Below are 16,199 nucleotides of genomic sequence, written 5' to 3'. Positions count from 1 at the left end.
GGTCAGAGTGGAGCCCGCCCAGAATCCCCAGTGAGGGTCTGGGGGCGTGGTCAGAGTGGAGCCCGCCCAGAATCCCCAGTGAGGGTCTGGGGGCGTGGTCATGGTGGAGCCCGCCCAGAATCCCCAGTGAGGGTCTGGGGGTGTGGTCAGGGTGGAGCCCCGCCTAGAATCCCCAGTGAGGGTCTGGGGGCGTGGTCAGGGTGGAGCCCGCCCAGAATCCCCAGTGAGGGGCTGGGGGTGTGGTCATGGTGGAGCCCGCCCAGAATCCCCAGTGAGGGTCTGGGGGCGTGGTCATGGTGGAGCCCGCCCAGAATCCCCAGTGAGGGTCTGGGGGTGTGGTCAGGGTGGAGTCCCGCCTAGAATGCCCCAGTGAGGGTCTGGGGGTGTGGTCAGGGTGGAGTCCCGCCTAGAATCCCCCAGTGAGGAAGGGGTGAGCCCTTCCAGGCCCTAATTCCAACATTGGCAGCACGGCCCCCACCTCCTGGCACCCAAGGCGACCACACTCCCACTCTGGGTCCTGCTGGGGCCACCACGCTGTCCCTGTGGCTGTTGGCGGGAAGGGAGTCCGGCCATGGAGAGCACATGGGCACCATCTGGGTTGGCAGCTGCCGGCCTGGGCGGGCCTGGCACCCCTCCCCCCCTGGCACAGTGCCCGCCCGCGCTTCGGGTTTCGCGGGCTGCAGGGGGGGCAGGGCGGCGGGCTGGCAGCCGCCTCTCCTTCGGCCCAGCTTTCCCAGACTCCTTCCCGAAAGCAGGCCAAGCCTGGGAGCCTGGGCTGCGTTCGCCTGCCACTGGCCTCCACCCCAGCACCCCAGTCTCCTCTATCTCCCTGGCTCCTGTGACCCCAGAATCTTTGCAGTCCCTGAGCACCCCTCCAGCCTGGTGTGCTCTCTCCACTTCCTCCACTGCTAACCCACTTCTTCCTCCGACACAAGGTCAGCTTTGAACTTAGTATGTAGCAGAGGCTAGACCCGAACTCCAGGGTTCCAAGGACAGAACCCAGGGCCAGCCTGAGCCCCTCACTAATTTAAACTGTTGCACCCTCACTGTTCAGAGGTCTCACATCAAACCCCTAATACTAACCCTGTGCCCCTCAAGAGCTCAATCCAAGCTTGCCAACCCCCATGTTAAGCATCACAGATAGAGACCCCCATCCTGGGGACCCCTGAGGCAGGAGGGGGACAAGGGCAGCCTCCCCCATCCCTCACTCCCCAACTGCTGGTTCAGAAGCCAGATGAGTTGGGACCGACCTGAGGAACTGGGGGACAGGGCTCAGGGTGGTGTCTCTCAGGGACCTCACGGGGACCTCAGAGATGGGCACAGAGACTCCACTTTCGGTGCCCGGGCTGGGGGTGGGGGCGCTGGTGGCTCAGGCTAGGCTGTCTGGGATAGAGCTGGTCTCTGTTTTAACCCTCTGGCTTCTGCCTCCCTGGCTGGACATCGTGGCCGAGATGGGAACCGGGACAGGAGGCCTGGCTGAGCTACAGAGCAACCTAAGACCTCCAGAAAATGTCTGCTGGACGGAGGTGGAGCTGCGAGTCAGGGTTTTGAAATTCACTCAGGATTTTCGCTTAGGGAAAAGCTTTCTGGGAAACGGGAACAGCCGGCAAAGGCAGAGGCTTGAGGCAGTGATGGCCTCCCTGGTCTGGGATGGCTGCATCTTCATCCAGGTAGGTTTTGTTTTTTGTTTTGAAGGATTCCTGGCAACTCCCTTGGAGTCTATGTGTGAGCTTCCTCTTTTATAGATACAGAAATTAAGTACAGACAGGATTCACACAGCCAACTGGCAACCGAGCTATAGGACTGGCCAACCTTGGCTGTCCCAGCCTCCAGGGACGCAGGTGGCTGACCAGGGTGACCCGTGAGAAGGCATCTCAGGGAGGCCTAGAGGCCTTGCCCGCCGCTGGGCAGAGGAGGCGGGTGGGGGAGGGAGATGCAGGGAAAATGGTGCTGACACAGCAGAAAGTGCCTTTGAAAATTTATCAGCTCAGCTCCAAGGAGGCGGGGCGGGGGTGAGGGGTAACAATGGGGACTTGGATACCCTTGAGCCCAGGACCTCCAGGCCACACCCTGCCCCTGACCACGGTGGTCACCCACAGCCTCTGACCCACTGGTCCACACAGCTGGGGGCTGGCGGGGGAGGTGGGGGCGGGACTAGGCCAGAGGCTAAGGTCACCTGCAGCCAGACTCAAGGTCAGGGCTGGGAGAGGCCCGACTGGCTCTATTCTGTGTGACATTGGGGACTCCTCAACTGGTGGGGGAAACTGAGGTACAGAGAAGAGGTGGATCCACCCAGCCAGGAGTGACCCACCCGGCCTAGGGCTGTCCTCTCTGATGGGCTATCACCGGGCAACCTGCCTGGGTGCTGCCTGGGTTCTTGGAAGCGTGGCTGACTCTCAGGTGGAGCACGGGCCTTTGTTTACCTCACAGCCATCCCCCTGCCTCTGCCTGAGTCCTGCCAGACTACCCCACAGACTTGGCTCCCTGGGACTCCTATTCAGCAGAAGACGGAAGTGGGTGGAGCCATGGTCGGCCCCGCCCACGTGAAAGGCACCTCCCATTCAGCAGCAGTCTGAAGTAAGAAGGGGCATGGCTACGCACTGCACTTGCCCACAAGTAGGGCCACATCCCCTGGCCTGGGTCCTTAACTTCCAACTCCTATTCAAAGCAGATCCATAGCCTGGCCCCGCCCCCTTCCCAGCTCCAGGTCAGCATTGCTCAGATCCAGGCCAATCAGGTCTGTGGACACCATGGTCACAGCCCCACATTCCACAAGCGCCAAGGCCCAATCAGGTGGAGGCTAGCCCTCTCTCGTGGCTGTTCCTCCCCCAGGCCTGAGCAGGGCTGTGCTCCTTGAGCTCCACTTGGAAGAAGGACAGGCATCCACGGAGCTGATCCTTGACGGCCCTGACAGACCCTGCCCCAGCCCATGGACCTACCCCTCAGTGACCACGGGCCAGCTCCTGACCATGCCCCTAAACATGACCTTGTTGTGACAATGATCCTGAACCTGACCACGACACTGGCCACACCATGGCTCAGCTCCTAACTGCGATCACCACCACATTACGATGTCCCTGACAATGATCATGGCCACACCACGGCCCAGCTCTTGATGATGACCCTGAACATGGTCCCACCCCTGACCATGGGCCGTGGCCCAGCTCCTTTGACTCTGACCAAGCCTTTGACCAGGCTACACCCCGTCACGGCCACGTCCCCGTCACGGCCAAACCCGGCTCCCGCCCCCATGACCCCACGCCCCACGTGTGCCCCCCACACTCACCACGCTCACGCACGAAGTATGCCAGGTACAGGTCCAGCTCCTTGACGGCCACGCCGATGTGGTGTGGCTGCACGCACAGCACCGGGTGCGCGCACGCGGCCGCCTTTACCAGCCGCTCGCCGTCCGTGCTTTCCAGCGGGATGCCTTTGAACAGGATGACCATGACCAGGTCCAGGCGCCACACCTTGTCAGCCTGGCGCAGGCAGTCAATGCGCCGCATCTTGCCCTTCTGGTCAGGGTTGGACAGCACGCAGCCTGGTGCCTTTTTGCCGGTCACAGCCAGCACGAAGTCTTCGCGGCACTCGGGCCGGATGTCCTTGCGCAGCTTGGCCAGCAGCCGGGATGCCCACTTCTGCTTCACCTCGGCCTTCTCGCCCAGGAGCTCGTCCTTCACCGCGCGCTCCTCGTCCTTGGACATGCGCTTCTCGTGCTTCTTGAAGTACTTGCGCTTCCGCGCCTGCAGATTGAACCACGTGTAGGCGAAGGCACGCACGTGCGGCAACAGTGCCTCGATGAACGGGTGGAACTCATCCTGCGGAAAGGCGGGATAACTGAGGCCGGGTACACTCGGAGCCACTGCCCAGGTGGGGAAACAGGCCCAGGGCCGGATGGACCCGCTGCCCAGGTGGGGAAACTCAGGCCCAGACTGTCCTACCACAGATGGAGGGGGGGTGTCTAGAGATGAAGCCCTAGACAGGCAACCAGAGCTCCCAGTAAACGACAGAGCTGGGATACCGGGGACACTCATGTCCCCTATGGGAAGATGAGGTTCTGGGAAGACTGCCCAAGATTGAGGCCAGTGCCTTGATGTGTGCCAGGGAAATGCGACAGCACAGGAGGCTTACAATAAAGCTTTATTGACACAAAGCGTCCCCAAATGCCAGCTACAGGGGTCCCCAGCTGCACAGGGCAGGGCCAAGCCAACACTAGCGCCCAAACCATGCGAGAGCCGCAGGTCCAGGTGTGTCCCCTATGGAGACAGTGGGGGGGGGCCCTCAGACTTCCTCTGCTACCCTGGGAGCAGCACGGGGTGTCTTTCCCTGAATGGGAGGGGTCATCCTGAGGCTCGCAGTGTCCACCAGGAAAAACCGAGAGGACCCTCAGCGTCACAGGGGATGTGAGGGAAAATAAAATTCTGTCTCCCTGCTGGGGGGATGGTGACATCTGGGACAGGAGCCACATAATCACGTGGAGGGGGAACACCCCCAGAGCCCCGCTACCTGTGGCGTGATGGGGAAACTGAGGCTCAGACCTTGCCAAGATCTGCCCGAGGTCCCCACCGGCCTCAAGTAGACAGGCCACAGGTGGCTGGTCTGTTTCTTCTGATGATAGTTCTGAATCAGGGGGTCTCCTCTGGACCCCCCAGTTCACTGAGCAGGCTCACCCCCCAAGACTGCATCTGCCCCGCACCCCAGAGCCAGGATGCCAGGTGCCACCTATTACCAAACCTCTGAAAATAGCGGGTGAGACAGAGGAGGCCAGGCCGGGCCACCCAGTCCCCCAGGCCAATGTCCTCTGAGGTGTGAGTCACTGAACAGCTGTGGCCTGGACCTCGGGGGGGGGGTGCTCCTGCCCTCCCCCATGCTGGCTGCGAGTCTGGGGAGAAGATGGGGGACCGGGCTAGGCTCATGGAACCTCTTCGTGGGTCAGGATGGTAACTGACCTGTGAAATCAGAGACAGGAAGGAACCGGGTCACACAGACCTCAGCGGGGGGTGGAGGGGCTTGGGCGGCACCCTGGGGGCCAGTGGGGGCTTTGCGACCCAGATCCAATCCACCCTGAGCACCCCTGTCACCGAGTCCCATTTGTCACTGGTGGCCCCGGCTGGTCAGCAAGGTAGAAGGGTAAACAGCAGTGACTGGGTCACAGACCTGCTGGTCATGCTCCCTGTCCTTGCTGGCCAGGCAGGCCCAGGCTCTCTGTCCCGACCAGCCAAAGCCAGGACACCTGCACAAGAGCCCGGTGAGCCCTCCACAGCAAAGACGCTCTGTCCCCAGGGCCCCCTCCTTCATGCAGCTTTTCTCTCGAGCTTCAATGTGGCCACCCTCGTTCCCAGCCAAGGAGGGTATCAGACAAGACCGCTCCCACGACCGGGCCCCTGCACTGCTGCTTGCTGAGCCAGTCCTGTGACTCCCACCCTCCCCTCTGAATTGGGGTGTCCAGGGCTATCTGAACCCACAGTCCTCCTCACACAAGTGACCACGCAGCTCTGAGAACCCGCCATGTCTACCCCCACACTCCAGATTCCTGATCCGCACTCCGTGGGGCCTGTGGCAAGCTCTCACCAGGTCCCCAGGGGACCCGTGCTGCACTTACTCTCCGCCATCCTGGGACAGCGAGGGCTCAGCCAGTGCAGAGGTCCTGCGTGGAGCGGTGGGTGGCAGAGGAGTTGGGGAAGACAGGGAGGGCTATGCCCCGTCCCCACGCTCACCCAGCTCCCTGTGGATCCTCTACTCGGTCTGAGGTCACAAACTCATGATAATCTCTCTGCCTCCGACGCCTGAATACCAAAGTCACAGGCGCGTGCCACCATACCTGGTGAATCTTATATTACCTGCCTTCTTCCAATTCACCCCACACAGGCACCCTAACTTATCAAACCCTGCAGCTGCCAGGGGCTGGTCAGACTTAAGACTGAGTTGTGAGTGTATATGTGTGTGTGTGTGGGGGGGGTTGCCAGTGTGGAAGCACCGGGACCAGAGTTCAAATTCTGCCTATGGGTGACCTCTGACCTCCACATGTGCCCTAACATTTGGGGGTCACCACTGTGTGCCTTCACCCACCTCAAGTCTGTGTCACTTAACTGACAGGGTGAAGGGAAGCTATGAAATGCCTACCGGCCAAGCCACAGGCCTGGGCAGCAGCATTTATTAGGTGCTTACTGTTTACCTAACTCTGGACAATGGGTGTGGCTGTCTGCGGGGGACACTATCCTGTCTCCCCTGTTCTGTGTGAGATGACACATTAACAGCCATTTACTAAGCAATGAACATTTATAGAATGCCTACTGTATGCCTTCACCTATGTCTGATAGCACTTATTGAGCTCCTACTGTGTGTCATGCCCTAGTAGTACATAAGAAATACCCCCTCCAAAAAAAACTGAGGCCATATGTCACCGGGATTCTGGGCTGATGTGAGGGGCTCCCATTCCCGCATTTCTGGGGACACAGGGGTTGGGGTAAATCAGCTGACCGGTGGCGGCGGGTCCCTGTGTACCCGGGAGGAGGGGGGCTGCACGGAGTTCTGCGGGAGGGGACAGGAAGGAGCGGGAGGCTCCCCTGTCTGGTGCAGGGCGGCAGGAAGAGCCGGAGAGGGAGCAGCGGCTGCAGCGGGAGAGGCCAGAACGCTGACTCGTCAGAATCCAGCACCCTGATTTACAGGCCTCGGCCCAGGCACAGGCACCTTCTCTGCAGCGAGGAGGGGGCGGCGGGGACGGAGACAGCGCTATCGCCGGAGTCCACTCGGGGACACACTGGAACCGAGCCCATGCCGTGCTGTACCGGGCCGGTTTTCACCCTCTCTGACGCCCCCAACCCCCTCAGGAACAGAACCCTGATTGTCAGGTGCCGTGTGCTGCCTCAGTTTCCCCACTGCCAGGATGGCAGCAGAGAGAGCGAAGCCGTGAGGAGGGAATGAATGAAGGAGGGAGGTGGCCTCAGCCCAGGCCCAGGGAATCCTCAACTTCAGCCAACAGGGATTTGGCCCCAAACCCGGAATAACTAACGTGGGGAGGGAGGGTGGGAGGGAGGGAGGGAGGGATTGGGAGGGGGAGGCCGCCTCAGCTCGGGATTCATGGAAGTAACGGCTGATTCCTCCAGAGAGTAAAAGTGAAAAGGGGCCTGAGTCACTGCCCAGAGTGACAGACGGGACAGGGGACCCACGGGGGCTCTCAGAATCCTCCCGGGCACCTGGTAGCCCTGGCACCAGGGCTGACATCAGGGCCAACCCCGCCCCGGGTCAGGATCCCGGTAGGATCCGGTTAGATCAGAAAGGAGTTATTTCAGGCTGAACCCTGGCTTAAAATTAGCCGATTCAGAGGGCTGGGTGAGGAGAGACAGAGACATAGACAGGAGACACAGAGACAGAGGAGGCAGAGACAGGTCAAGGCAGACACGGAGACAGGGGGGGTCGTCCGGGGACTGCAGCATTGCTTCTAGGGTTCTTCTGAGACTCCTGCCCAGACTGGGCCTGGGTGGAGAGGGAGAGACCACAGTTGGGGCTCAGGGGACTCTGGGAAGTCCCAGTATCCCCCCAGGGCAGGAGAGTAGTAAGTGAGATCATAGGGCTGGGGGACCCCAAACCCAAAGCAGCCTGGGATACCCTCCATCTTGTTCTGCCTCTGTCCTCTCCTCTCTCGCCTGCTACCCTAGGCTGCCCCTCCACCCCTGTCCAACCCACACCCTCCTACAAGGGAAACTGAGGCCAAGGCCACACAGCAAGTTCCCTGGGCAGGAGCAGCACTGGGGTTGCCCCCACCCCCAGCTCCCAGCAGCAACCTGGACGCAGGCCGGACTCCAGAAGGCCAGGATGGGGAATTCCACGTGCCCAGGCGGCCTTCCAGCCGGCCACGTCTACCTCAGGCTTCTCAGCCACCAAGCCCAACGGTCAACACAGAGACCTCAGAGTTTGCCCGGGGACACACAGCAATCCCATCCGAACTGTCGGTCTGGCCAGCAACCAAGTGATGCCTGCCCTAGGCGGTAGGGGTGCCCCCTCCCCAAATCTGGCTTGAAATAGAAGCTGAGGTCTGCGGAGGGGCAGGCATTTAACCAAGGTCACCAGGGAACCCTAGGTAGGGCAGGCTGGGGTTCCCTCAGTCCAGGGGCCTCCCCTGGGGACTGAAGAACTCTACCTGCCAAGTAGAACCTGGCAGGAACAGGGGACCCCAGAGAACTTGTTCTTGAAACCATCCACCTGGGCCTTCCCTGGCAAAAACAACTGAGTCCCCTACAAACTTCTCAGGACACTGGACAATTACAATCCTCCAGCATCATACTTAACAGTTTGGAGACCACTATGCCTGTCTGTCTGTCTGTCTGTCTGTCTGTCTGTCTGTCTCTCTCTCTCTCTCTCTCTCTCTCTCTCTCTCTCTCTCGGGGGAAACCGAGGCCGGAGTTGTACAGCAAAAAAAAAAAAATAAAAATAAAAATAAAAAAATCAGAAGAGGGCTGTAGAGTTGGAAAAGGAAGAAGGCCTGGGATCCCAGAGGGGACAGAGACAGTTAGGGGGCTCCTTGGAGGGGTCTTTGGCAGAATGGATATGCCCCCTCCTCCCATCCCCTCAGATGCTGGAACCCAGACAGAGGGGAGCAGTGGGGCAGGTGCTGGCCTAGTCACCTAGTCCGCAGCCCACAGTGTGAGCCAGTCCCCTGCCTCGACCTCCTCCTCCTCCAGCCCCGGCCTCTGCTCCTCCCGCCAGCCGCCTGGTAGCGACTGCTCGGCTCAATAATTCAAGAATCAATGCGGACCTGGGGGGGCTGAGCCAGGGAAGGGGGGACCCGCGACGGACACTGGCAAGGCCACCCCTCCCCCCTGCGCGCCAACTTCGTGTGCCCCTCCCCCCCGGGCGCACACGTGGGCCTGAAATGGAGGGGGCCACGGCCAGTTGGGGGGGCCACCTGGGAAACCGCGAACAACAGCTGGGGGTCCCGTTCCCGCACAGTCACTGAACCCATGGGTACAGCATGGAACCCCAAGATCTATTCCACGGGTGGGAGGGGGCTTTCTGCAGATATCCACTTAGTTTCTCCATCTGGAGAAGACCCCAGGCTTCCTGGGGGCAAAAGGGTGAGGGCTGTGGGGAGGACGCCAGCTCCCCCACACATCCAGCCAGGAGGGGAAGGATGGGAGAGTCCCAAGAACAGTTAGGCAATTCAAATCAAAGTGGGGGTCCAGAATACGAGGTTTCAAGTGCACATCCAAGCTTAATGGGGAGGGGATCCCCTATCTCAAGAGCTGCCGCACCCCAGGTCCATGCCAGGAACATCCTGGCCTGGAAGGGGGTGGGTAAGGAAGACGCGCGCGCCTTTTTTTTCCCACCCCCGCTGCGGAGGGGAGGTTCCAGTCCGCAAAATTGCGGTTCCAGGAGGAGCCGGGGAGCGGGCAGGGGCCGAGCGGGCGCGGGGTGCGTACCTGGGTCAGGCAGAGCGGGGAGGAATACATCCCGGGGCGCTGGCACCGGAGGCGCAGAGGCCGAGCGGCCGCCGAACTTACTGAGTCATTTTTGCAGCCGCTCCTCCCGCTCCTCCCTCCGCCGTCCTCTCCGCCCCGCGCCGCCTCCCGCCCGCCCCCGCTCCCTCTCAGTCGCCCGCATCCAACTTTCAAAGAAATCGCCGACAGCAAACAAACAAACTGTAGCCTGCGGACCCCCTAGTCCGGTCCCCCCAAATCTGTGCATCTGCGCTCGGGTTGTAAGGACACAGCAACCGGGTTCAGGGCAAGATGGGGTTGAATCCCGGCTCCCCACCAACCTGTGCCCCCGTATGCCCCCTGCACTCCATCTGCCTCCCACACCTGACCTGTGCCCCAGCTGCCCCCTACACCCCACCTGTGCCCCAGATGCCCCCTACACCCCACCTGTGTCCCACATGCCCCCTACACCCCACCTATGCCCCAGATGCCCCCTACATCCCACCTGTGCCCCAGATGCCCCCTACACCCCACCTATGCCCCAGATGCTCCCCCACGCCCCATTCGTGCCCCAGATGCCCCCTATGCCCCACCCATGCCCCAGATGCCCCCACACCCCACCTGTGCCCCAGTTGCCCCCTACATCCCACCTGTGCCCCAGCTGCCCCTACACCCCACCTGTGCCCCAGATGCCCCCACACCCCACCTATGCCCCAGATGCCTCCCACACCCTATCTGTGTCCCAGCTGCCCCCTACACCCCACCTGTGCCCCAGATGCCTCCCAAACCCTATCTGTGTCCCAGCTGCCCCCTACACCCCACCTGTGCCCCAGATGCCTCCCACACCCTATCTGTGTCCCAGCTGCCCCCTACACCCCACCTGTGCCCCAGATGCCTCCCACACCCCACCTGTGCCCAAGATGCCCCCTACACCCCACCTGTGCCCCAGATGCCCCCTACACCCCACCTGTGCCCAGATGCCCCCTACACCCCACCTGTGCCCAAGATGCCCCCTATACCCACCTGTGTCCCAGCTGCCCCCTACACCCCACCTGTTCCCAGATGCCCCCTACACCCCCACCTGTGTCCCAGCTGCCCCCTACACCCCACCTGTGCCCCAGCTGCCCCCTACACCCCACCTGTGCCCCAGCTGCCCCCTACACCCCACCTGTGTCCCAGCTGCCCCCTATACCCCACCTGTGCCCAGATGCCCCCTACACCCCACCTGTGTCCCAGCTGCCCCCTATACCCCACCTGTGCCCCAGCTGCCCCCTATACCCCACCTGTGTCCCAGCTGCCCCCTACACCCCACCTGTGCCCAGATGCCCCCCTACACCCCACCTGTGCCCAAGATGCCCCCTATACCCCACCTGTGTCCCAGCTGCCCCCTACACCCCACCTGTGCCCAGATGCCCCCTACATCCCCACCTATGCCTCCCTGCCCTATACTGCACTTGTATCTCCAAGCCAGCCAGTGACAGCCGGGAAGAGGGGAGCAGGGTGGGGGTCTCCCCTTAAACGGCTAGCAAGTGGCCTGGAGGTAGTTGGGAGTCCCCAGGGAAGATGCCCTGCAGGACCCCAGGCTAGATGCTGAAGCTATTGCTTGCTAAAGGGCAAGTGGCATAACCTAGGCCACCTGAGCTCCCAGCAGCCAGGCCCCAAGCTTAGCTTGGTGTCTATGTTGCCCATTTCTTTTTTCTTTTTTGAGAAATGCTGTAAGCAGCATTTCTTTTGATCCTGTCCTGGAACTAGCTCTTGTAGATCAGACTGGTCTCGAACTCACAGAGATCCGACTGCCTCTGCCTCCTGAGTACTGGGATTAAAGGTGTGCACCACCACCGCCTGGCTAAGGCTGCCCATTTCATATATGGGGAAACTGAGGCACAAGGAAGTCCCACTCCAATTTCACATTTTTCCTCCAGTATTACTACTTCCAAGACAGAGTCTCATGTAGCCCAGGCTAGCCTTGAACTCACTCTGTAGCTGACCCTCCTGGGATGCCCAGCCAGAGGCCACCTTTCTGAAGGAGACATTTGGCCAAGCCAGGCCCCTGTGTCCACAGTGCTTTTACAGGACCAGGACATTCTCAGCCATTTCTCTTCCAGGACCGAAGGACTAGGGATGCAGCAGGCGCAGGCTCGGCATGGCTGGAGACCGGCGGGGGACCCTAAGAAGAGGCATTGAGCCCTTATCAATGTCACACCAAGGAAACTGAGACCCAAAGAAGGAAGCCACTGGCTGGGGTGGCAGTTCCCAGGAATGTCGGGGACCCCAACAACAGCCAACACATGAGGGGCACCCAGAAACACCAGCCAACCCACCACAGAGAGTGGATGGATGTAAAAGCCTGGGCTTGAGTGAGCTCATCCTGGGCACCTCCCCATACGGAGGACTGCACACAGTAGGTCCGACACACCTGCAGTGAGGGGCAGTATGCCGCGGGCGTGCGAGCGGCTCAGGTGGACGCTAGACTGAACCTCCGTAGTCATCCTAGTGCATGGCTCGTTTGTTAAAAACAAAACGTGAGGTGACCAGAGAGACAGCCATGCGGAAGTCAGTCCGGGTCTAGAATACCCTGCATCCCTTCTGGTCTCTACTGCACAAGTGGCACACAGAGACACATGAATAGAAATAAAAACTAAATATAAAAATTAAGCCAGGCGGTGGTGGCACACACCTTCAATCCCAACACTCAGGTGGTAGAGGCAGGCGGATCTCTTCGGGTTCTAGGCTAGCCTGGTCTACACATTCTGATGTTATCTTAGAAAAAAATACATTTGTTGTTGTTCCTAACACAGAGGCACTGAGAGGGGGTGACCACCAATGTGAACCTTAACAGCAAGCTGGGTGGGTGTGGGGGCGCACACCTTTAATTCCCCTTACTCAGGAGACAGAAGCAGACAGTTCTCTGTGAGTTCAAGGCCAGCCTGGTTTACATAGTGAATATCCAGCTCAGCCAGAGCTACAGAATGAGACCTTGTCTGAAAATACAAAAAATTAAAAGAAAAAAAAAGCAATAAATGAAAGAACCTTAACACCAACAACTGAACAGGGGCAAACATTCCATAGCCTACTCAGGTGACAACCTGGAATAGCTGGGGAAGGTGGTTGTTCTCAGGAGACGCCTCCAAGGGCCACCCAGGTAGGTCGCCAACTCAGCCCTGTGGAGTTTGGGACAGGGTGTTTCAGACTCCCTGACTTCCAAGCGCTCCAAGCGGCAGTGACAAGTCCCAGGGCAGCCCCCCTGTTTGAGACCCACAGCTGCAGACCGGCCTTAGAACTGAACCCCAAAGAGGAGTTTCACTTTCTTTTTGTGTTGGGTTTTCTCAGACAGGGTAACTTGTAGCCCAGGCCGGCCTTGAGCTGCTCAGGATCTGCTGCCTACGCCTGAGAGCCGCCAGGAAGACAGGCAACTTTAAAAGTCTGCCCGGATCCTTTATAAAGGACCGACTGTGTGACTTGCACAATGGCTACAACTGGGCTCTGAGCAGAAGAGGGAGGTGAGTGGGGACCCTCCAGGGACAGCAGACTATGCCTGTGGATGTTTCTGTAGCATTCTGGTTCTTCCAGGGCCAACCTCAGGCCTTCTGCAGACTAGGCCAGTGGTCACGCCCCCAGACCCTCACTGGGGATTCTAGGCGGGGCTCCACCCTGACCACGCCCCTCACTGGGATTCTAGGCGGGGCTCCATCACTGACCACGCCCCTCGCTGGGGGATTCTGTGTTGGGGCTCCATTGTGACCACGCCCCGAGCTTTCCCCAAAACAAAGTTTCGAGAATGAACTAAAGTTCCCAGAGTGCTTCTCTCTTTGCCCACCCTCCGAGGTGTCACTACCGGGGACACCACTCTGCAGCGGCACAGGGGCCATCCAGCCAGGCCTGTGCCAGGCTCCCACGACAGACAGGGCGGTGACAGGGCTGGGGGTCCCCAGGAGAGCCTTTTCCGTGTGTGCGCGCCCGCCCGTCTGCTGCTGCGGTGCGAGCCCCGGGGGCGGCGACTGGCGGCTCGGCCCTCGGCCGCGCGGATCTATATTTAGAAGATGCTAGGAGCCGCTAAAATCGCGCGGGGATTCCCCTCCCGAGCAGCCAAGGACGCGATTGCGGCGCCCCGACCGCCGCGGAGCCTCCTCCCGTGCGCACGCGCACGCGCACCCGCGCCGCCCGCCGAGCGGCGGCCTCTCGAGCGCGGAGCCGGGGTTGCGGCGGCGGCGGTGGGCGGGGCGACCGGGGCAGCGGCCATTTTCCGCTAAGCTGCGCGCGCCGCCGCCGAGAGCCCCGGACGCGGGTGGGGACGGGCAGGGGGGGGACGGGAGGGCGAGGGGCGCGCGGCACAGCCGCTCGCGCACCCCCGCCGTCCGCACCGGGGACCCTCGCCGCGCTCGGGGGCCCCTGGGCGCCCGGCCCCGGCTCCGCCCCCGAGGGAGGGAGGGCGGGAGGAAGACGCGGACCGTCCTTCTCCCTCCTCTTCCCAGAAACCGCAGCCCCCCCACGCCCGACCCCACGCGCGGCGCCCCAGGAAAGACCCCGCGCGGAGTAGGAGCGGGGGCGGAGACGTACCATGGCGCGGTGCGGCGAGGCGACGGCCGGCGGGGAGGCGCGTGGGGAGGTGCGTGGGGAGGCGCGTGGGGAGCCGCCCGCCCCGCCCGCGGACCCTCCCCCGGCCCGCCCCCCGCCGCCTCTCCCCCCCACAGCCGGGGCTCCGGTCGGTCCTCGGCTGCAGACCGAGGCTGCCACTGCTCCAGCGTCCGCGCCTGCATCCCCAGCCGCCAGTCCGCCTCCCGCGGGCGGGCGGGCGCGCGCGCGCGCGCTCGTGCACACTCGCGGTCGCGGACACACGTGCAGGCGACACCTACCAGAGCCTCCGGGCTGTGGAGGGGAGTGACAGGTGCCAGGGCTGCAGGCTCAGCTCCGGCCAGGCGGCCCCCGCCCCCGGGGATCCGAGTGCCGCGTACCTTGCCCCACCGCAGCGCCTCCCCGAGCATCCGCCGTCCGCCGCCGCTGCTCACCCGGGCCCCGGGTTGCGGGCAGAAGCCTGACCTAGAAGTTGCACTTGCTCAGGACTTTTGACACGCGTTACCTTCCCTCATCCCTTCCCCAGGGAGATTCCCGCTACTCCCGACCTACTTCCCACTCCAAGCCCGCTCTCCCGTGCAGCGGAGTCCCTGGGGCTCAGAGAGGGTGGTTCACCTCCCTGAGGTGGAACAGCATGGAGAAGCCAGCAGCGCACCACCGGCACTGCCATCTCTAGGGCTCAGTGGTGGTGTCTGGTGGGGAGGACGGGGGCGGGGCACTTCACCTGATGGCTAGGAGCCGCCCCCTTCTCTTTTCACCTCTAATCCTTCTTGACTAATCCCAGTCTGAGCCCCAATCTCTGGACAGAAGCCAGAGCAGAGAAGCGGGCATGGAGGAGCCGCCAGGCAGGGATGAGGCTGGAGGATGGCAAGCTCAAGACCAGCAGCGGGGTGCGTGGTCAGGAAGGGTGAAGAGGCTTGAATCAAAACAAAGTTGGGGGCGTGGTCAGGAAGAAGCCAGTGCCTAGAATCCCCCAGTGAGGGGCTAGGGCGTGGCCACGGGCGGGGTCATGATGGAGCCCCGCCCAGAATCCCTTCAGTGAGAGGGTAAGAAGGGGCGTGGTCAGGTGGGGCACACCCCCAGCCTAGAATCGCCCAGAGAGGGCAGAGCACTGGCTCAATCCCCCCCCCCAACGCCAAGTAAAGCCAGAGGGTCAGGAGTTCAAGGTCAGCCTTGGCTACAGAGTGAGTCCTAGGCCAAAGTAGATTCTACAGAGCTTTAATCCCAGCAGGCACAGACAGGGTGGGGTGCCTGGAGCGGAGGGCAGCCAGGTGCAAACAAGTCGGGGTACAACCGTGGGGCGCCGCCGCCCACTGTGGAGGTTGATGTGCTCTGCAGTCCCCGGTAATGGCGTGGGCCTCAGTCTGCACCTCTGTATACGGGGCCGGTGGGGTAACTGTGTCCGCAGAGCGCATTCGCTTCTTCGCTGTTAAGCCCTTTCTAGATATTTCATTTTTATTTGTGTATTTGTTTTTGTGAGACAGGGTCTCTCTCTGTGTAGCCTGGCTGTCCTGGAACTCGCTCCGTAGACCAGGCTGGCCTTGATCGCACAGAGATCCGCCTGCCTCTGCTCCGCCTCTGCTCCTGAATGCTGGGATTAAAGGAGTGCGCCACCACCGCCACCAGGCTTTATGTATTTATTAAAGGTAGGGTCTCATGTAGCCTAGGATAGCCATGAGACCACACATTTAACTCCATGGGTAGCTAAGGATGACCCTGAATTCCCAATCCTCCTGTCTCCACCTCCTGAGCACTGGGATGACAGGCCTGAACCATCAGGTCTTTCAAATACCAACTCATTTGGGCACCGAGATGCCTTCTCCATGATGGCGCATTAGTTCTGAGGTCAGTCAACTTTCTGTCGTTGTTGTGCAAAAACCAGAGAGTAAATATTTTCACGTCTGAGGCAGGAGATTCCTGTGTCCCTCAACTATGTCCCGGTCGTGACAGACACTTGTCATCCCAGCACTGGGAAGCCTGAGGCAGCAGGATTAGCTTAGGTTCAAAGCCAGCCTGGGCCGAAGACCAAGTTTCAGGTTGATTCTGTCTTTACAGAGAGGGTGACAAATGGCACCAAAGTCTCACAGCAAAGAACTGCTGGGCCAGGGGTTCGAATTTGGCTAGACCCTGTGACCTTCAAACTCCTTACTACAAAAAGAGAAGACCGACAGGGTGGGAGGCCAAACTCTTCGGTGGTTGAAGGACTTTTCT

At 61.0% G+C, this 16,199-nt stretch overlaps 1 protein-coding gene across 6 annotated transcripts in view; it reads right to left on the bottom strand.

Moving 5' to 3' along the window:
* Nucleotides 1-14,122, bottom strand: part of Nfic (nuclear factor I C) — a 33,919-nt gene extending 19,797 nt beyond the window's left edge. For 2 of the 6 annotated variants that reach the window (XM_075975337.1, XM_075975339.1), the window contains exons 1-2: nucleotides 13,974-14,122; nucleotides 3,287-3,818 (exon numbers count right to left, since the gene is read on the bottom strand). In XM_075975337.1, coding sequence (XP_075831452.1) covers nucleotides 3,287-3,818; nucleotides 13,974-13,976 — 535 coding nt within the window. In that variant the 5' untranslated portion in view covers nucleotides 13,977-14,122. Of the gene's footprint in view, nucleotides 1-3,286; nucleotides 3,819-9,419; nucleotides 9,537-11,392; nucleotides 11,465-13,973 lie in introns of those variants that run through there. The other 4 variants (XM_075975333.1, XM_075975334.1, XM_075975335.1 and 1 more) reach the window with 3 other exon arrangements.
* Between the last annotated feature and the right edge of the window lie 2,077 nt (nucleotides 14,123-16,199).

This window comes from Microtus pennsylvanicus, chromosome 6, assembly GCF_037038515.1.
Source record: "Microtus pennsylvanicus isolate mMicPen1 chromosome 6, mMicPen1.hap1, whole genome shotgun sequence".
Taxonomy (NCBI): domain Eukaryota; kingdom Metazoa; phylum Chordata; class Mammalia; order Rodentia; family Cricetidae; genus Microtus; species Microtus pennsylvanicus.
Note: the sequence above shows the minus strand (reverse complement) of the source record. Positions and strands in the feature narration are given on the sequence as shown.